This window comes from Pezoporus flaviventris, unplaced genomic scaffold (genome assembly GCF_033815535.1).
Source record: "Pezoporus flaviventris isolate CSIRO_AGI_PZ_B2104156 unplaced genomic scaffold, CSIRO_AGI_Pfla_v1 ptg000002l, whole genome shotgun sequence".
Taxonomy (NCBI): Eukaryota; Metazoa; Chordata; class Aves; order Psittaciformes; family Psittacidae; genus Pezoporus; species Pezoporus flaviventris.
The window spans coordinates 73,099,732-73,122,254 of NW_026892550.1; the positions used below are offsets into that span (position 1 = coordinate 73,099,732).

The 22,523-nt window shown below is 37.3% G+C and overlaps 1 protein-coding gene across 5 annotated transcripts in view; it reads left to right on the top strand.

Moving 5' to 3' along the window:
• The window catches only part of PRDM5 (PR/SET domain 5), a 93,289-nt gene that overhangs the window by 51,687 nt on the left and 19,079 nt on the right, over nt 1–22,523 (top strand). For 4 of the 5 annotated variants that reach the window (XR_009741545.1, XM_061443671.1, XM_061443685.1 and 1 more), the window contains exons 11-13: nt 1,027–1,120; nt 5,073–5,233; nt 11,327–11,420. Coding sequence is in view for 3 of the 5 variants with exons in the window: in XM_061443671.1 (XP_061299655.1) it covers nt 1,027–1,120; nt 5,073–5,233; nt 11,327–11,420 (349 nt within the window). In the remaining 2 variants the exon portion in view is untranslated. Of the gene's footprint in view, nt 1–1,026; nt 1,121–5,072; nt 5,234–11,326; nt 11,421–14,380; nt 14,445–22,523 lie in introns of all 5 variants that reach the window. The other variant, XR_009741546.1, reaches the window with a different exon arrangement.

Genomic DNA, 22,523 nt, shown 5'->3' on the forward strand with positions numbered 1-22,523 from the left:
TTACAGAAGCAAAATGAAGCTAGATGTTTAAGAAGCTCCAGAAAAGAAATCTGCTTCAGCAACTTTGCAGTTTGAGAGATTCATCCAAGCTTAGGCCCTTTTATTTTATGTATGACTTTGAGGCTGTTTCTCACCTATGATAACTTCTGCAACAAACATAACCCTCAGTACTGATACTCCTATTTTTTTTTTTTTTTTTTTTTGTCTTTTAGTACAAGAAGCTGACACAAGGATATGTAAGACTAGGTTCATTATTTGAGAAATTTTCTTGGCCAGATTTTAGATACTGCCTTGAGATAATCAGATCAGATTTACCCTCAGACTTAACAAAGGTTTTTGTGTACGTTTAATTAGAATCATAGAATAGTTAGGGTTGGAAAGGACCTTAAGATCATAGAGTTCCAACCCCCCTGCCATGGGCAGGGACACCCCACACTAAACCATGTCACCCAAGGCTCTGTCCAGCCTGTCCTTGAACACTGCCAGGGATGGAGCATTCACCACTTCTTTGGGCAGCCTGTTCCAGTGCCTCACCACCCTCACAGTAAAGAACTTCTTCCTTAGATCCAACCTGAGCTCCCCCTGCTTCAGTTTGAACCCACCAGCCCTTGTCCTACCAGTGCAGTTCCTAATGAAGAGCCCCTCCCCAGCATCCCTATAGGCTTTCAAGCATTTATTCATATTAGTAAGTACTTAAGGCCAGTGTGAGTACTGATGACACAGTGCAACTGAGCTTTTGGTTTTGTTTTTTTTTTCCTGGTTATTCTATATTTTGTTTCTGTTTAAATACATACCTCAGAAAACAGTTCTTGAGGACTGGAAAGGCATATTTATTCAGTGGCTGATAGCTGATTTTTGGGATTCTTGGTAATGGCAGAATGATTGTTAATTCTTCATCCCCTGATGTTTCAAATTGTTGTGATATTCCCTCCTGAATTCAGACTAGTGAATTAGCTATAATTACTGTAATGAGAGCTAATTGATTTCCTTGAGCCTTTCCTCTTACATGTTGTCTTTCATCTGCAGACTCATTCTGAAGAGAGACCATTCCAGTGTGAGGAATGCAAAGCTTTGTTCCGAACCCCGTTCTCTCTACAAAGACATCTGTTAATCCATAACAGTAAGTGCTAAGAGAGGGAAAAGAAGTTCCTCAGTTCTCACATTTGACTGAGTAAAGCAGACATATGGCGCCTTGCTCCAGTATGCAATTTGCTATATTAAATTAGTATTGAGATTCAACTCTAGCCCCAGGAAGTTAGAAGATTCAAAGTCAAGTTCAAAACTTGTCTTTAAATGCACTTAAATGCAAATCCAAATATGCTGTATAAAATCTAGCAATGACTTGAAGTCTGATGGCAGATTTATTTGTGCATAAAGCATGACAGTGTTACCTCCATTTTAAGAAAGAAGAAATGGAGGCAGAGATAACTTGGTGGCTTACTCAATTTTTGTAGATAATCCTGTTTAGAGCTTGAAACTGAGATTCTCTGTCCTGTGCCAGATCAGGCTAATGTTTCCTGCCTGTGGCATAGAACTTGCAGCCAAGAGAAATGCTGTGGCCATTTTCCCTCATGAGTAACTTGTTCTTGGCATTCTGTACTATTTTTTAACTGTCTGCATAAAGATTTATTTTTGGTGGAATTTTCCCCGTCTTTGATATTGACAGAGCCCAAGGCTACCATTCGACAATGTGAATATCAGCAATTTAAAGTTTAGAAAATAGTCATGGTCTAAAATCCTTGTAGCTTAGAAGGCAGTACTTTGATTTGGAGAATATTTATGTTGGTATAATTAAGAACACCACAAAACTTTTGTTTGTCAGTCCTGTAAATACTGGTTATATTAGACGAATTGTTAGACTGGTGTGTTTAATTTGTTCTTTTATAATTATCTTTCAGAACTTCTGTGATTTCATAAAGCATTGAATTTAAAAGTTTTTTTCTAGTGTTAAATGTTTAAAAATGATTGCAGGGGGTGGGGTGTTTAAAAACCTGTTTAGCAATGTATTTTCTAATGAATGAAGCATTTGCAAAACATCCAAAAGCAGTAAATTCACAGTGCACAGAATAGTTTGCCTTGGTAAAGATCTCTCTAAAAACATATATGACTATTTTTGAAGAGGTTTGAGCTAGGGTTGTGATTTGTGGCAGGTTTAGTTGTTCCTGAACCACCAGTATTTAAGCAAATACAGAATATATCAGACTGTGAACTGCACTGGCACAGACACTGTCTTGTCAGTCTTCCTTAGTGCAAAAGGAGACATATCTGCTGAATTACAGAGTAGGTGTTTGAATAGGTAAATTCTGCCTTACCAGTATAGGTAAAACTGCCTCCAAAATGAGTCCAAGCCTTAAACTGAAAAGACTTGCATTTTTATTAATCACAGGAAAGATTTTTAAAACTTTCTTTTTTTTTACTTTTGAAAAAAAAGGCTCAACAACTGGGCAGCTTAATAAGGAGGCCTTAATACAGCAGAATATAATCAAAGTTTTTACAGTCATACTGCATCTTTCATCTGTAGGGTTCAAAAAAAGAAGTGCTGACAGACCAGTAGCAAGGTGAAAGTCATTACTAGGATGAACTGAAGAATAAACAGCTTTTAGTTCAAGGCTGTGATTAAAACAAGGGGCTCTGCTGTTGTCTGAAAAGAGCTTGTGTTCCAGAGAAGAAATGTAGAAGTCTTCTCCTCATGACCTAACTCGTGAGACTGAGAAGTTGTGATGACATGATAATGAGCCTTTCATATTTGAAGTAACTCAGAATTACTGGCATTGTCCTTCTACAGCTGGATGGTAGTCCCTTTCATAGCTCTGAAATATACCTGCTCTATAAAAAACAGGAGGGAAACAAACCAGAACTTCCGGATATATTTATCTGGCTTTGCTGTGGTGTGCTGTAGGAAAGAAAAAAATTGTTTGTGAAGCTTGAAACTTGAAGGGAAAATTGAAGGTCGTTCTACATCTTTTTTTTAAATTCAGTATCCCCTTGTTGGTTTAGAGGCAGGCCCTCTGGAGAATGATGTAGAATAACTTAAATTTTATTTTACAAACTAAATAGGCTGGAAAAATTCATATTTTATAAACTAGTTTTTCAGGTGTTCCTGTCTTGTAATTGGAAAAGGTGTCATGAATAAAACTTTACAAATTGAACATCAAGTATATCTAATTAACCAATAATAATAAAAATCCAAACTCTTCTTTCTACCCTCCCTCCCCAGGCTCTAGCTGTAGAAATGTAACCCATCTTCTGAGAGTCAGGCAAATTCTTTCTCCTAGGCATGCTGCTGATAATACTTTTAGTAACTGTATTCTCATTATGTCACTGTCAATGTTGGGGCTAATCCTTTATTCTTAGCTATAGTGTTTAGGGAGGAGATAAGGTACATAAGTGCATAGTACCTCATAGCTCATACTAGCTCATGAGGCCATAAGAGACTTGACTAACAAGAATGAGTAGTCCTGAACAGTTTTACTTGGGTGATTTAGTTATTTAGGATTGTGGAGACATGCATGAACATGATTGCATTTGCAAGGAGGACATAATCCACATTATGTATTTGCTTTCCAGGGTAAAAATCTGCATGCGGAATGTTTGTTAGGGGGAGAAATATTAATTAGCTATTGCTACAGGGATCAGCAGAAGCGGGCACTGAAGATCACTCATTTAAATAAAGAATGTGTAGTCCTGATTTTCATTTTCTTGTTTTGTCATGAAGAGGCTGCATCAGTGGAATAGGTAATGTCAGTCACAGGAAAGATACATTATGTTGTGTATTCCTGGGGGAAAGCACTGTAGGATATGCTAGTGCTCTGTTTTCATCTTGGGAGACATTTATCAATATCATGTCAGGTACTCTGAAAAAGTTTCCTGCCTTCAGTGGTTTCAAGAGCTGAGTCAGTGATAAACTTTCTTGTTTACTTCCATTGTCTGGGGTGCCTAGGCCTGAAGAGAATCGATGTCTACCTTTTGCTATTTTATTTTGTAACAAACCTCTAGATCTATCACAGTGCAAACATGTTGACTGACAATACAAAATGGAAATTCTTTATTTTTATACATTAATATTAGGAATATATTTGGAATCTTTAGTATTACTCTTATCTGCCAAAGAGTTTGTTTTTGGCAGTGATCATTCTTAAGCGTCAGATATGATTTTACATTTATGATATGAAACGTGGTTGTTCTTTATCACAATGAGGTATTATGAAACAGGTTCCATGACCTTTAAGGTCCATTCCAACCCTAACGTTTTTATGATTCTGTGATTTCCAGAGCTGCTCAGGAAGTTTTAGTGCATCTTTTTGCAAGCAGTTTTGATTATTGCTTTATGCTGTTGAGAAACCGTCAAGACCTCCTTACGTAGTTGTGTACCAGTGGTATTTTGAAACTAAGTTTTCATGTATCTTTATGGCTTAAAAAAAACCCCAAAAACAGTAAGGTGTAAAGACTGTTCAGTGAGCTAGCTTTGCATGGAGATAATGCAATGTCAAATGGCTCCTCTGTAATGAGATATAGGGTTTCTGCTAAATAAGGAAGCTGAGGAGAAACACTGATTATTTTCCTTCATCTAGAATAACACTTAAAAAATTAGCAAATTCTAGGCTTCCCGTTGCTTTGCATGTTGAAGAATTTTGCTAAACTTTTACCCAGAAGTTGGTGAAACGCATACTTGGTTTAGTAACTATATATGGTTGAAGAGTATTATAAATTCAGGAAGATGTCTCTTACCATTTAAATTTCAAAAGATTAAGCCTATTGCATCTTTTGCTCGTTACCATAAAGAGAGTCTGTTAAAGAGGTTCTGATAAAACCTGTGCTCCATCTTGCTGTCAGCCATTTCCACTGGATGCCATTTTACCTTTGGCTATAGAGATTGATTTCACATTTCTGGCTACATTGTTGTCAGGACTACTTCCTTAATTTCTAAATGACCTGATTTGATGTTCTTTCTGTTCTCAGAACCCAGCTTTTCATTTGTCTTTGCTGCTTTTATTCATTATTCTGAAACAGTAAGTATTAGTGTATTTCCACAAAAATATAATACCTTTAAACACTGTTTTTCTCTTTATAAGGTGAGAGGACTTTCAGGTGTGATCACTGTGATGCTACTTTCAAAAGAAAGGACACATTAAATGTTCATATTCAAGTTGTACACGATGGACATAAGAAATACAAGTGTGATCTCTGTGACAAAGCTTTTGTGACACCCTCAGTCCTAAAGAGTCATAAAAAAGTGAGTAGAATAAGTTCTGTCATATTAATTTGTTCTGTGTCCTTAAGATGGTAATAAACATAAAATCCCCAGATGCTTCTGCATTTCTGGCTTTTCAGTAGAAAGCTATGATGGTGCTTCACATCCTAAAATGCTTATTGCAGTAGTGGGATTCTTGGTGGCATGCAGAATCTGTAGTGTGTGCATATGTATAAATTCAATGTAGGTACTCCAGCATCTGGTGTGTGGCTGGACTTGCTGCACTATTCTTGCCATATTCCTTCCCACTGATCTCTGTGGTGGAATTGGGGTAAACTTTAGAAGAAAACTTGCTCACTAGTTGTGCGTGAGGTAAGGTTTATGTTACAGCAAAGAAATGAGAAGAAAGTAATTGAATTGAGAACAAATCAGCTGAGGCATTGCCACCAAATGCAGATTGCAAGAGTTTATTGCAAAACATGATGCGTACATTGTTTGCCATGTAGTATGCCCTTCATATGTGCATGTAAAATTTTAGTAAGGAAACTGAGTGTAACTGAATTGCTTAGTACAATATTTTCAGCACATAATTGTTGTGAGTCCTATGCATTACAACACAAATATATGTTCAAAATTGAGGAAAAAATATAAGGGAGTCTTCCAATGTCTCTCCAACCCTATGTTACAGCTGTGGGAACTAGTACACATCTTTAGAGCCTAAACCAAGTTACTGGCAGATAGTAGACTATTGAAATCTGTAAGGTAGTGGATGGCACTGTCTCCTTAATGTGTAAAAAGTATTTGCAAAAAGTATTGGAACCACCTGTGAATGAGTGGTCTTTTAAAGATCTTGATCTTCCATTAAATGTATGTTAATGCATTTGCTGTCTGCTTTCAGTCTGTTTTAAGTGCTGCTTATTCCATATTTAATATGCATTAAGTTACTTAGTAATTATAGTTGCTGGAAAATAAAGTTTCCTGTGATTGAGTGACTTAACTGTGTAAACAAGATACATTCCTCTCAGATATGCTTAGTGGAAGATTTTTGCCTGTTCTTCAGAAGAGCTTAAATGACGTGGGTTGCCTTGTTTATAGACTGCAGTACATGTACTGTAAGAGAATTTAGATTCAAATAACCAGGATCATTAGTTGTTCAGCCTGTTATATGAGTTGAGTTTTGCTGTAACAGAGAGAGAACTTTATAATACTATATATTTATACATAAGACTATATATTTATATATACTATTTATATATAATACTATATATATAATACTCTATAATACTCTTTTATAATACTCTTTTTCAGAGTATTAAAACACATTTGTTTTTCAAGCCTGAATATATTGGTCCAAGAACTAAAAAACAAATGGTATGCAAAATAAAATTGTGTTCCTGGGGAGCAAGACTTCAGGGGGGAATAGTATCATTCATTAAGCAAATTGATTTCTTTGGGAAGCAAGACTGCTTTACAGCACACAATCCTTTTCATCCTTATCTACTTGTTCTAATCACTTGAGTTAACAGACCTAGCTTATAATACTGATACATTGAGTTCAGATCAATTTTTTGTGAAGGATGGATTGTAAGATCCAAAAGTCAAAGTATTACCTGGAATCATTGATGTGCTCTGCATAATTTTTTAAAAATTTCCCTAAAGTCCTTTCTAAAAAATTCAGTATGACTTACTATTTCACATTAAAAATGACTGTGTGTACTTGTATTTTAATGGAAAGTACCTGGTGGTTATTATTTATCCCCGTTCTCTCTTTGGCATTCCTACTTAATTGTAATTGCTATTGCTCTATGCTGCTGTCAGACTAGGACAAGCTATATGTTTGTGAGCCTTTTAGTTGTACTGTATTGTTCCCAGAAATCCTTTCTGGTAGTTTGAAATGTATTAAGTGAATATGGTATTCCCTAATACTGCTGTTAGAGAGAGAAGTGATTTCTAAAGAAATCTATCCTAATCAAGAAGGATTTAACATTGATACCCCTAATGTTGGGGAATAAAAATGCTGCAAGTGCATCCAGTGTTGAAATGGATGCATCTCATTTACTCTTCCTTGCCTCTTTACAAATGCCCGTAGGACAGGGAGCAAACAAGAGGAATTAGAGATGTGTGCACGTCTACGGGGGTATGATATAATAGGCATCGCAGAAACATGGTGGAATGGCTCCTATGACTGGAGTGTTGGAATGGAAGGTTACAGGCTTTTTAGAAAAGACAGGCCTGGCAGGCAGGAAGGGGGGTTGCCCTTTATGTTAGGGATAGGCTGGAGAGTATGGAACTCTGTCTGGGGACAGGTGATCAGTTAACAGAGAGTTTGTGGGTCAGGGTTAAAGGGAAAACGACTATGGGAGACATTACTGTGGGGATCTATTACAGACCGCCTAATCAAGAAGAACCTGCGGATGAAGCACTCTATAGACAGATAGGAACAGCCTCACGCTCACAGGCCCTTATTCTCATGGGTGACTTCAACCACCCTGACATCTGTTGGAAGGACGGTACAGCCGGGCACAAGCAATCCAGGAGGTTCCTTGATTGTGTGGAATACAACTTCCTTCTGCAAGTAATAGAGGAACCGACAAGGAGAGGTGCCATGCTTGACCTCGTGCTCACCAACAGGGAAGGGCTGGTTGGAAATGTGACGCTCCAGGGCAGCCTTGAGTGCAGCAATCATGAGATGGTCGAATTTGAGATCCTCAGGACAGTGAGAAGAGCATGCGGGAAGCTCACTGCCCTGGATTTCAAAAGAGCAGACTTTGGCCTCTTCAGGAACCTGCTTAGTAAGGTTCCATGGGATATAGCCCTAGAGGGCAGGGGGGCCCAAGACTCTTGGTTGACATTCAAGGATCACCTGCTCTAAGCTCAGGAGTGTTGCATCCCCACTAGAAGGAAGTGCAGCAGGAGGGCCAGGAGACCTCCTTGGATGGGTAAGGAGCTGCTGAGGAAAATTCAAAGGAAAAAAGAGGCTTATAGTAAGTGGAAGCAAGGACAGGCGGCCTGGGAAGAATATAGGGATATTGCTCGGGAAGCTAGGGACCAGGTTAGGAAAGCTAAGGCCCAGTTAGAATTAGACTTGGCTAGGGATATTAAGGATAAGAGGAAGGGATTCTACAGGTACGTAGCAAATAAAAGACAGACTAGGGACAACGCAGGCCCCCTGTGGAAGCTATCAGAACTGGCTACACAGGATTTGGAGAAGGCTGAGGTTCTGAATGACTTCTTTGCCTCAGTCTTTACTGGCAAAGGCTCTGACCACACCGCCCAAGTCTTGGAAGGCAGACACAGGGACTGTGAGAATGAAGACCTTGTGCCCACTGTAGGAGAGGATCTGGTTTGAGACCATCTTAAAAATCTGAATGTGCACAAGTCCATGGGACTTGATAAAATCCATCTGCAGCTCCTGAAGGAGCTGGCGGATGAAGTTGCGAAGCCACTGTCCATCATACTTGAAAAATCATGGCAGTCAGGTGAAGATCCCCACGACTGGAAAAAAGGAAATATAACCCCCATTTTCAAGAAGGGGAAAATGGATGACCCGGGGGATTACAGACCAGTCAGTCTCACCTCTGTGCCTGGCAAAATCTTGGAGCAGATTCTCCTGAAAGGAATGCTAAGGCACATGAAAATCAACAAGGTGCTTAGTGACAGCCAGCATGGCTTCACTAAGGGGAAATCCTGCCTGACCAATTTGGTGGCCTTCTATGATGGGGCTACAGACCTGACGGACAGGGGTAGAGCAGTTGACGTCATCTACCTGGACTTGTGCAAAGCGTTCAACACTGTCCCACACGACATCCTTCTCTCTAAATTGGAGAGACATCAGTTAGATGGATGGACCACTTGGTGGATAAAGAACTGGCTGGATGGCCGCACACAGAGCTGTGGCCAGTTGCTCAATGTCCAGCTGGAGACCAGTAACGAGTGGCGTCCCTCAGAGATTGGTGTTGGGACTAGTCTTGTTTAACATCTTCGTCGCTGACATGGACAGTGGGATTGAGTGCGCCCTCAACAAGTTTTCCAGTGACAGCAAGCTGTGTGGTTTGGTTGATATGCTGGAGGGAAGGAATGCCATCCAGAGGGACCTCAACATGCTTGTGAGGTGGGCTGATGCCAACCTCATGAAGTTTAACCATGCCAAGTGCAAGGTCCTACACCTGGGTTGGGACAATCCCAGGCACAGCTACAGGTTGGGCAAAGAAGAGATTTAGAGCAGACCTGTGGAGAAGGACTTGGGGGTGTTGGTCGATGAGAAAATGAACATGAGCCAGCAGTATGCGCTTGCAGCCCAGAAAGTCAACTGTATCCTCGGCTGCATCAAAAGGAGAGTGACCAGGAGGTGGAAGGAGGTGATCCTGCCCCTCTCCTCTGCTCTTGTGAGACCTCACTTGGAGTATTCTGTGCAGTTCCGGTGTCCTCAACATAAAAAGGACATGGAACTGTTGGAAGAAGTCCAGAGAAGGGCCACGAGGATGATCAGGGGACTGGAGCACCTCCTGTATGAAGATAGACTGAGAAAGTTGGGGCTGTTCAGCCTGGGGAAGAGAAGGCTGCGTGGAGACCTCATAGCAGCCTTCCAGTATCTGAAGGGGGCGTATAGGGATGCTGGGGAGGGACTCTTCATTAGGGACTGTAGTGATAGGACAAGGGGAATGGGTTAAAATTTAAACAGGGGAAGTTTAGATTGGATATAAGGAGGAAATTCTTACCTGATAAGGTGGTGAGGCACTGGAATAGGTTGCCCAGGGAGGTTGTGAATGCTCCATCCCTGGCAGTGTTCAAGGCCAGGTTGGACGAGGCCTTGGGTGATATGATTTAGGGTAAGGTTTTCCTGCCCATGGCAGGGGGTTGGAACTAGATGATCTTAAGGTCCTTTCCAACCCTAACTATTCTATGATTCTATGATTCCTTCAGCTGCAGTGTAATAACGTACGATGTGAGGTAATGAAGACTTTTATGTCACTTCAGTGTCGTTAATAATAAGAAGAATTAATTTCCCTATCTGAAGAGAGTTATGTGCAAAGCTTGAAACCCAAATAGTCAGCTGTGCATATGATTTAATGTGTTATCTTTCCTATCCTATTTGAATGAGCACTTGGAAATGAAGGGATTCAAAATTCTTCACTAAAGGAGCAATCTCATTTATAAGGAAACATTATTTGATAGGCTGGTATATCTTCAGTTCAGAATAGGCCGTAGAAAATGTCAAAACTGATGAGAAGCTGTGTTTGTGACTTAGTTGAAGGTGGTCTTGCTGCCAACCTCCCAGGTTGTATGGGAGATTTTGAGATTTTTGAGATTTTTTTTTTAATTTTTGTTTTTATTTTGTAATAATTCTTCTTAGCAGCAAGGTGCTTTAGCCTGAGGAACTTGATTTCATAAGGCAAGCTCAGTGTATGATTCATTATTAGTGACAATTACAATATTATTTTTGTTATAATTCTCTAAATGCAGTCTGATTCTAGAACTTAAGACAAGCTAGTATGTCCAGTATGCAAGTTGTGTTGACTGAATTGTTGAGAACTTACACTTTGAAGGATTGCTATCTGTCATACTTCAGATGAACTGTTGGCTGTGTTTCATTTGTATGAGACAGAAACCATATGCGCAAATCTCCATAAAGACATTTTAAAGTTTTGGTTCAAGTCTGCAACAGGAAGAGTAATGATAGGTTAGGTAAACTATTTTCACAACAGTTCATAATGTAATAAAATCCTGTGAAATTATAAGCTGTTAAAAATAGACCCATTTATGAAGATTAGTTGTATTAGATAACCAAATTAACGTTTATTGGAAACCACTATCACAGATACCAAACTGAAAAATAGGTGTCTTATTCTTGCAATCATGAAAACAAATAGAGTTGGATAGGACATTTTTGATAGTAACTACTTTTAGGAAATAGTAAACTTAAGAACTGAAAAGCCAGATTATTTTGCCATTAGTAATGAGAGTCATTTAAAAGTTTTAGAAGAAAAAATGAAAGAATCTCTGCCTTGTATGATGGTATAACATGTATAATGGAGATAATAGTGGTCAACGTCAATACAGTTAAAATATTCTATATTCCACTTCTTTGAAAGCTATGCTGAAGCTTTCATTCTTGTCTTTCTCCACCCCGTGTAGACTCACACAGGAGAAAAAGAGAAGATTTGCCCATATTGCGGACAGAAGTTTGCAAGCAATGGAACACTGAGAGTTCATATTCGAAGCCATACAGGTACAGTGTTGTTTATTATAATCAACAGAGATGACTTTCTCAGTATGTAGCAGGGTGTCTATAAGTATGTCCATGATTTGTCTATCTACAAACAGAAATGCAAATTTACAGGTAGGCCTAACACAGCATCATTTTCAGACATCTTACCTGCTTAATGTGTAAAAGCATATTCTGTTCTCAACTACGATTATGTACGAGAGTGTGTATGTAAGTGTATGAATGTTTATATGTATATACAATGTAAGTTCATCTTTCTGGTAGCAAAGGTGTTTTGACACTCTGACTTCATATTAATGTAATTTCTGACCTTATCACAACTTGCACGCTACCCAAATTAGAATGTTCTACCTTGTGTATGCTTTAACTCAAAATTTATTTTCTTTTGCAACATCTTATTCATTCTGCAGGTCTCCTAATGTTCCTGGGTCTGATACATGCAGCTTATTGCCACCCAGATTGCATTACTGTAATGCTGTTGTGTTATACATGTGCATCTATGCACACACTGAAAATAAATTAGTCATGTTGTCAGGTTTCATTTTGTGATCTTATACTTTCATTCAGGTAAGTGGCAGCATCTGAAAGGGGTTTTCATTGTGATAATTTGATTCCCGTATAAAATGGTATAGATTTGCCTTTGGCAGTCAAAGCATCAGTTAGCAAATAGCCTTCCTATGACATTCCATTCACTTGGCATAAGCAAATTTCGTTTCCAGGGAGATGACAAGAATTTGTACTTTTAGTCATTTGGCTTTCTACTGTGTCTGGAAAAGTCTGAGTCACTTCAATCTGTCAAGACCACCTCTTAAGTTTACAGGTTTACTCGTTTTTGATACATTGGGATTTTTGGATTTCGCTGCTATAGACACTAGCAAATTTTTATCCTCTTCCTGCAGGATGAAGGCTAAAATTGACTTCTGTCTTTAGCTGTTATTATTTACTAAATTCCATTTTTGGAACATTTATCCTTCTTGGCAGCAATATAAAATAATATACATAGAAGCCTCTGTATATTCATTCTGCTCATGTTGTTTACATACACTGTATAATCACTGATACAAAAACCAGAAGGTCAAAGCTGGCAAGACCCAAAATCTGTCTGTTGCTCCAGTTTGTTGACATTCTTTCTTCTACGCACCTTATCAACTCCTTTCAAAGCCCTTCCTGCACATATTTTTTTTTTGACTTCCTGAAGATTCATATCAAACAATATTCTAATTCTTCATTAAAATCTCTGGATTCACATTTCAACATTTTTTTGCAGGCAAGTCTGCTTTATGGCCTTCGCTAGTGTGACACTTGTGTTTTCTTATTTCACAGGCCCTTTCCTTAAACTTCAGGTATGTTTTCTGTGTACTATGAATGTTATACATCAGTTTGCACAGAGTACAAAGGTCCTAGATTTTCAAGTTGATAGTGCAGATAGCTCTTGGGGAAAATGCTTTATAGCTGTCTGGGTGAAAATGCTTTTCACACATGTGCTGCTACCAGTTACACTTAATGTTTCAGCTCTCAAGCAGGCTTTCCTGAATTTAGAAGTTAGGCTAAGCTGATGTTCATGAAACCATGCACCAGAGACCTCTAACCTCGACTATAGAGCCTAGCAAAATTTGTAGCCAGTATAACACAAGAAATGGTAACTATGACATTTTGAATTTACTTGAAGTAGAAAGGCACTGAAGATTTTCAACTCATTTGTAAATTAAGTGTGGTGGGACAAACTGTCTTGCCAGCATATGATACAGGTTGGAATTAAGGGGATATGCAGTGTGGAAATGACCCACTGCAGGAGGAGGGAGAGTTCAAGGCCTGTTTCGTTACCTAAAAAGCTAGAAGCACTCATTTTGAAGAGGGTTGCTAATTCAGGAAAATAGTTTAAAAAAATAATCTGTAAGTTACACGGCAAAATGCCTTACGTGAGGTTTAGTGAGAACATGCTGTAGTTAGATGCATGTTAGACTTTTATAGAGGTTGTTTTGACTTGTGCTGTACCTGAAGACTTTAGCCAAGTTGTTCATGATCATAATAGATGCAGACTAATCACAAAAGGAACTTGTTGTCCAATGTTCAGTGGGCCTGAGGACGCATAGCTTTCTGAGGAATAGCTTGCATCATTTCTGAGAAAGCAGGGATAGTTGATGAAGGGAATCTGTGTCATTTGCAAACAGTACAAAAATACTTGAAGTACTTATTTGATGGCTTTTAGCAATAAAGTTCACTGCATTGTGAAAATCCTTGACAACTTTTTGGGTATTTTTCTGAGTGCCAAGAAATTTGCAGCTCATCAAACAGTGGAGCCGCAAACTTACTTTATTCAGTGATGGATGTTTGGTTTCAAAACATTGCCGTATTGAATACTTCATGCTCTTGATATCTATTAAATTCTGTGGTTTTGAATTGATCAGTTAAAAACTGTGCTCTCTTTTCATTTCTTGTGACTTTTCATTCTGACCTAGAAGTGAAACAACCAGCAGCCATGGTCTGCTTTCAAGAGATGGATCATCTTTGTGAATAAGCCTTCAGCTGGGGATGAACTTTGTTGCAGCTAAGCAGTACACTATAAGTGTAAATATTACAAAGACCTTCATGTCTTAGTGATTAGTTTGAGGTCTTGGTGCAGAGATATGTATTACACCGCTGTGCATATGGTCAGCTAGACTTTGTTTTATTAGCTACTTGGTTCTGTATTTAAAAAATAAAGCCGGCAGTTCTTTTTAAAGAGAGTTGTGTATCAGTTTTTATCCTTTTTTTTTTTATAAAGCTGTTTTTGATAAAAAGTCAAGGTTGTCGGGTCTGCTTTGGAATTGTATTGTCATATGCTTAATAATCCATATACAAAAAGAGAAGCTCAATGGAATTTTGGCTTATATTTAATACACAGCAGATGTTCTTCAATATTGTTACTCAGAGATGTATGCATGTTTCCTTGATAAGCAGTTTTCTTCCCTCTTTTATCTTAGAGTAAGACTCTGTAAATGAGCCCTAACAGTACTTGGCCTGTTGCAGAAACTGAGCTTGTTTGGGGTGAGTGAACATGTCTGCATGTGCATGTACAGAGGGAAGGGGTTGATGTTTGCATCTGAACCTAGCATATTGCTCTGTAATTCATCATTTCAGCCTTGGCATGACAGAGACAGTGCTCTGTAGGTCAGCTGAAACACTATAGCACATTCTCCCTCTGCTGTATCTTGTTGGTTTATGACTTCTTAGGATCAGAGGGAGCTGGGGTTAATTTGGCAAAAGAATCCTCTGACTGTGATATAAATTCCTTGGCTTGTTCATAAATTGTAAAAGAAATTCTATGGTCTGCTCCTTGGGCTTGAAAACTAGGGGCCAGGAGGTTAATTACTTCCCTAAAGTTTCCTTAAAGTTTTCCGTAAAGCAGCTTCAGTGTTAACGGTTACTGGCTGTGGCTTATGCAACTTCTCAGTTTCTTTATGCATAGCTATTTAGATCTAGTAATTGCTGTATTGTGTGTTTGTGTGTACATCTATTTGTGTGTGCCTATGTAATGTATTTGTGCACATGCGTTTTATCTGTCTGATACTTACACTGTTGCTTTCCTAATTAGTTGTGTCCTAATCCCGTTCATCATTGTGATGTAGCACATCAAGTTGTTACAATAGAAGTTGTTCTATTAGTAGAACAACTACTTGTAGTAGTTGAGGTAGTTTATATTTGCAGGTAAATTTTTTTCTGTGTTAAGAAAATGAAGTGTTTGAACTGTAATTCCATCCTTTGCATGCTATCTTTTTCTACTACATTACATAGGGACTGAGGAGGGACAACTAATGACCATACACGTCTTCCAGAAAATGCTTATATATGCAAATATAGGTTAAGACATAAACTTTGTTTTTGCTTTTTTCACCACAGTTAGTCAAAGTATTGCTAAAAAGTCACTAAGATTACGATTACTTTATTTTGTCCTAAATGTTTTTTGAAAAGGTGAATGTTTATATTCTGTGTCATTTAAAAGGCATGACTTAATGTGGCATTCTTACATGTTACAGTCTCTGGTATGTGGAAAAGCTGCTTTATTTTGTAAGTGTGAGTTAAGAAGGTTCTTTGTTAATTTGTTTCCATATATACATGAGTAAGAGATAATGCCAAGATACTGCATTAGAACAGTGAAAAGCATTGGGACCATAGACTTCCATAGCCTTTGTGTCAACACAGTTAAGCTTGCCTTTTCCATTTCCGTTTTCATAACTAAAGACTCTTTATAAGCTCATGAAAACATTTCATCTTACTTGCTCACTGTAACTTTAGGTGCTGGTTGCCTTTTTGAGATGTTTGTCATCCTCTGCATTGAGGATGTGATGTTGTGATCCTCACTTTGCCATTGTAGTCACATTTTTACAGTTTAACTAGTCATTTGAGCATGTTTAAGATCATATTTATGGTCCAACTGTTTAAAAATCTAGGCCTAAATTTTGCACTTTTATGTAAAAATTCCTGAGTAAACAATAAAATATTAGTTATGTAGTTATAATAATGATCTTTGCTTATTAACAGTAGTTGAATTATCTGCGAGCAAAAGACTTCAAAGTAATTGAAGGAAGAAGTTGAAGAACAATTTAACTTTAGTTTAGTACTGTGTAAAATATGCCCCCAAAGTTGTAATAGCTAAAGAAGCAACTGTTTATTCATGTACATAAGAAATAATGTACAACCAGGATCCTTATTCTAGAAAATCTACTGGCAAATTACCTTACAAGTAATAAATGTTTTGTTACATTAAAAACAAAAAAAAAGAAAAAGAGAAAAGAGAAGCTTAAAGGACTTTCCTCTCATAACACATTGAAGTATGTGGAAAAACGTATCTGTGTCTAGTCAGTGAACAGCTAGCAGGTGCTTACAGATAAACAGATTGTTTCTATTCAGTAACTTATAAATGATCTCTCTTTTGTCTACTGAATTTAAAAAGGAGCTTACAGAAGACCTCAAAGGTAAGGATTCTGCATTTCTAAACTTTTCAGTTTATGCATCATTGTTCTATTTATCTCCAGATAACAGTTAAATCTTTAAAAATACCTGTAAAGTTTCATATAATTGTCAGCCTCTTGTTTTCTGCTTCCATGAATGAAGAAATGTTCTTATAAGGGATGGATCATTTGAATGCTAGTGACTTCTTTAGGTCACATGAATTAGTGATTGATTAAGGCATCTACTTTAAAAGATTTGGTTGACCATTGAGTTCACTGAAGTCATAGATACTAACGCGCCATTCATAGGGAAAACAAATTGTTTATTTCCACTGATAGATGCAGAGAATGAAACTGCTGTATTCTTTAAAGTAAGCCTGTTGGGTTTTTACTTGCGACTCAAATCTCAGCATCACTGTAGAACTGATGAAAGGCTAAATAATAGTGGTAGTTGATGTTTTATTGTACAGATTCAGACAGCCAAATTATTTCATAGGGTCCTTTACTAGTCTTTATGGTTTGTTTAGTTACAGATAGCTAAAACTTCAATTATATCATGATAATTTTTCTGGACCAGATAGAACAAACACTTCGAGTATTGGTCTTGACTAGGTAATATGAATTCTCTGAATAAACCCCAAAATTAGCAGAAAACAAACCTTCTCAGCTCTCAAAATACTACTTCTGCTCCTCAAAGAGTAAGGCATGGATAAGAACTGATAAGGACATATTAATAGAAAAAAAAATAAATGGTTAAAACAGTTTGGTTTTCTCTTTGAAAAAAAATAGCACTTGAGGTTTTTGTTATTAAATATATGACTGTTTTTAGTGAATGGCAGATGCATTTGGTTTACTCACATAAAAGCAATTCTGGTTCTCCCTGTGCCTGGAAAATACACAAGTATTGGAGCTCTGTTAGAATACATTCAGGAATCTATACGCTTACTGACACTGTAATCATTGGTGAAGGGAAAAAAAAAAAGCAGAAATATTTCACTTCTTGTCTTCAGAGCCTGCCAAGTTTGAATGGTTGTTAAAGTGAAGAAAGAAATTTCTAATTGACCCATACATGTGTACTGTATTTCCATTTTTCTCAGGCAGCAAGCCTATTCTAAGATCAGTCAAAAAAACATCCCTTTCTACAATGTAGAAACATGTATGTATGGTGTTTCTGGGTTTTGCCTCAGCTGGCATTCACAAGTATTTTACCTTTCAAATTACCAAGTTGTTTGGTTCTTGGCATGAGAAAGCTACTCCTGTGTGGGTACTTCTGTACCTTCTGCAGTGCTAAATTTTGAGTGTTTAATTGTTGAAAATCTGGCAAGCGGAATTTTGTATAGGCCAGATTACTATTTTTATTGTCTAGTCCAGGTGTTGTAAAGCGAGCAGCTAGCTGCTGGAATTAGCCAAGTTTCTTGGTTGCTTTTCCATTATTTTCACTTGCTAGAATCCCTGGTCAGCATTATAAAAATGCTTAAGGGCCCAGTGGTATTAAATGCTTTTGAAAATGCTAGTTGGTAACTAGAAAACTGCCAGGTCTACACAAGAGGAAATGTAATATTTTGAAGAAGTGTTTGTCTCTTCAAGGGTCATTTGACATGCTGTGTACCACCAAGGTGGTGAAATATACTGAATATTTTCTTAAAGTGTGAATATTTAATTTTCATTCAGTAATTGGTTTTCTGGCATTTTCTAATTTAAGTTGTTTTGAATCACTTGGTTGCTAGAGTTCCTATTTAACTTAATTTTAATTCCTAATGAAGTTCTTCTCACATAGGAGGAATTCTGTGCTGTGCATCTTAGGATCTTTGTGCGTGGACATGCGTGTATAGTGCCTTAACTGAATTCTGTGAAGTTAAGGACACAAACTTCTCTTTAATTTGATGGAAACACCATATACAGAGCAACAGCAGCTGAGGATAAATGTGTAAAGCTGTCAAGTGCTCTATATGAACAGATAGTGTTCTAAAGCATATGTCACAGATTATAATTTTGTTATATCTGTTAACCTTTTGCCCATCCTTACTTGCTGTTGAATACTGTCATCACTCCAGATTATCTCTGACTAAAAAAAACTTCTTGCAATTCACATTCTGGGCTGCCGTGTTGATCATCTGGTATGGAGTGTTGCATGTGTGATCCAGATGGCCCCCTTGCCTCTGAATTCCTTCCCTGGTGAACTGTTGTCTTTCCTCCACAGTTGGTCGATGCTGGAGTCTCTTTTTCCCCTCTACCCTACCCCAGTCTGAAGTTATGTCTTTAAAAAGGATATTTTTTTTTCCTGAAAATTGACATTTTTAAATAATACTCTCATATATGTGTTTATTCTTTTAAAATATAATCTTCGAATTTTTGTACTACGTAATTCAACACGTGAAAAGGGGCTAATTCTAGAAGGTGGTAAATGGTCTGTGAAAGATTCTGAGGGATCGCATTGCATCAGTTTTTTTTTGAAAACCGTTCCTTTTAAGCTGCATACACTGCACATGATCTGATGTTCAGTGCAGTCTCTCATAAGTCTTTTTCTGATATTCGTGAGTGTTGACCTAGACCAGTAGTGCTAAATACCCCAATGCACCAAGCATAGACATATTAAAAATATAACACCTCCACCTTGATAATTTCACAGCATAATTCAAACTCTTCATTCCTTAATACAGCAGTTTAGTTCCAATGAAGACAGAAAGCCAGGATATTTGTACATGATGGCTGACATACATATAACATTGTACACAAGTGAACAAGCAAGCCCCATGGGAATGGCAAAAGTAAATATGACCCCAGATTTAACAGAATGAAATAGAAATAATGTCTGTATATGGTTTGAAAGAGTTCTTGTGAGGCTGATGCCAAAACCAAATACGGTTGTTCATCAAATGTGTACTTTAGCTTGCTGTTGATATCTCTGTGCTTTTTTCAGTTTGCTGATCTCTTCCAACAGTTATATTGCAGTCTCTTCAGATTAGGACTGTTTCTCTTGTTGCATGTTTCGTTCATCTCATTTGATGGGATTACATTTGCCACCTCTAACTTGCTTATTTGGTAGATCTAACTTGAAGTCACTGTTTCAAAGTAATTGCTAACACTGGGGTTTATATCATGTTTTCACCTGATTTTGTAATTAGCTTTTTTTGTGGCTGAACTGCCTCCAGGGAATGCAAAATACAGTGTGAAAACAGCAACACATATGGCTGATTTGAATTACTGTGTCTCAGTCTTTATTATGTGTCTGGCTATAGCCACTGAAATTTTGATGAAGAAATGTGTATTTCGTTTTGTTTCTTCATTGTTTTGCTCACAGGTGTATCTGAGTTTGGAAATCTGGGTGGTGAACTCACTGTAAATGCTACCTTACAGCACCTTTGATTGCGAATGTCTTATGGGAAGTGTCCATTCTAAGTTGAACAGGGATGGAAGAATCTGGTGTTTAACTTGTTATGGTAAATTAAGGTCCAGTAGGTGTTGTGATCTCAAGCTAGAGATTTACACACTTGAGGAAAAAAAAGAGACCAGTTCTGTCATGACATATTTTCAGACCAAAATCCCATATGGTTTTCAATCATGGAATTGTTTTTCGTAATCCTTGTATTAGGGTTAAAATTTATTTTTATTATGTTAAAAGCTGGTTTTTTTTGTTCATAGGAAAATCTGGAAGTAGAATGTCTAGACTTTGAATTATATTAAATCCACTGCACTTTATCCAAGGATTATTTATTTAGGGTTATTTATACGTAAGTACCATTAATATGTTGAGTAGTTCATTGTTGATCATCAGGGACATGACAGTCAGCTGTAACTTGAGGGTGAACATAGCATTTATTATGTCTGTCTTGCTTGAGTGTACTGGTATTTTAATTATAGCAGTTGTTCTTAGTTATCGTTGCATTCACAACATTACTTCTGGACATGTTGACTGGACAAGGTGTCAAATTAAGATGTATTTAATATGCCTACTGGATTTTGATACTGTACTAAAGTAGAAAGCCTGATGCAATGTTTTAGTGAAAAGTGCAGATCATAGTCTCTGTTGCGGTTTAATGGCAGAGTTGCAAACAGTAACATAGAAGGCCAGGGCTTTTTCCAGATATTTTCCTAATGTGGAATGTTAGGATTAAGGCTTGGTAGCGTATTTAGAAGTTAAAAGATTTTTCCCCCACATTCTCCATATTTTTGTATATAAATCAAATCTAGGAAAAAACAACCAATGACCCTCACTTTGTGAAATAATACCTTCAAAAACTTACTCTACTATTGACTGAAATGAAAAGGCATAGTAAAAAAAATGGTGCACTGATTTACTTCAGTTATTATCCCCTGATAAGGATTCATCATTGTCTTCAAATGTAAAGATCTTTATGTTATATAGATATATATATTTAAAATATATCTGTTTATATAAAAAGCAGAGTGCAAATGGCATAAATGTTAATCGACATTAACAACTTCATCTCTGACGTACCCCCTCTTACTATGATGATATTCCATATTGAGACTGTATCTCCTAAGCGTGCTTCTGGCAGTAAATTCAAGAAAAGATTGTTTGTCATAGGGAAAATAGCTTTCTTTCATTGTGATGCTTAATAACTCCTTTTTGTAAGGGCAAGAGAAATAGAGATACATGACCTGCAACACCATGTTGTTTGCTTCTCTTTGCCATTTCTTTCTTCTCCTAGTAACAGATCCATTCCTTTTCTGATCAGAGAAGTTTTACGTCTGGAAATCTCCAAGTATTTACTGTTTGTGAGTTGATCTGAAGTTTAATATTCCAGTGCTTATAATTGAGTTTTGGTGGCCTTTGCTTGATTGCAGATGAACATGAAAACACTGATATATAATGTCACTTTCCCGGGAACTTTTATCTCATCACACTCACTTTCCAAGTTTTCTTAGTGACAATTCTAAACTTTGTTGAATTACAAAACCTTCTCATTTGTGGACACTTGCAATAGTTCTATATGAAACAGGGCACTTAAGCAAATCTTGCTCTGTGGGAAGAATATATTTAGCATTTGTTATTTCAAATCTGTTTTTTCTCTGTTGTCGTCTTATGCCATTTGCATTTTGCAGTATTAGAGACAGGATCCACTGCTCCTGTTCGTCTCACATGACTTAAAGTGGGATAGTGTCTAAGACTTCTCTTGCGGAACACCTGCTTCCCAGTAGTCTCAGTGGCAAATCTGTTCCTGGGAACATTATTACGAGCAACTGACCGGTAGCATGAATAATGTTTGCCTAGTCTAGTTCTGAAGCAAGAAGTTAATTTTTCCCAGAGATAAAGTAGTTGATAAGTAGGATTGTGATAATCTTGCCAAAATCTGCTGTCCATAAATTCAGACATCTGAATTAATTGCCTAGGTTCCTGATACAGTAAATAGTGAAAAAGATGCATTGATTGAGGATAGATCTTTCAGTTCTCAGGCAACAGAGGCCACTTTTGGAGAGTAATTACTGCTAGCTTTCATTTATCCTTAATTTCACTGGGATTCAGAACAACTAGTTAAAATTACATGTTTTACATGGGTGATGTAAAATGAAGAGGAATCTTGACTCTTGTTCATAATTTTTAAATAAAACTTATTTTTTATTGAAAACCATTATAAATATCCATATATTTCTTACACACTGGCACAAACTCATCTTTGGACTGCTTACAGAGAGACTGAGATTTTTTTTTTCTAGAAAGTCAGCTATTGCAAGCACAGATTTTTTTGTAATAGCCCACAGTTAATTTTGTATAATCTTTAGAGGTAGAAGGTAAGTTACACAGTTAAAAGATGTGCACAGGAGAAACAGTTGCTTATGCAAGCGCAAGGGCACTTACATGTATTTTGGGCATACAGGCTACAAAGATTAGGTGAAACAAAATAACATAAAAAAGAGCAACAGTAAAATCACTGGAAATGATATCTTAAGTTGTTTTATTGGCAATTATTAATGTAATAGTGCATAAGAAATTGTTTCTATAAGTTAGAAAAACAGGATGTCACCAGCCATCAATGTCAAGTGGGAGTCTCAGTCTGTGTTACATAGTAAACTTGTTATTTTGGAACAGTGAAGACTTGAAAATTTACAGTACATAACAGCTGCTTGAAGCCAGACTTTTTAAGGTGTGGCATTTTGATATACAGTCGTACTGTTGCCCTCTACTGGCATCTGCTAAAAGCTTTTAAGACCA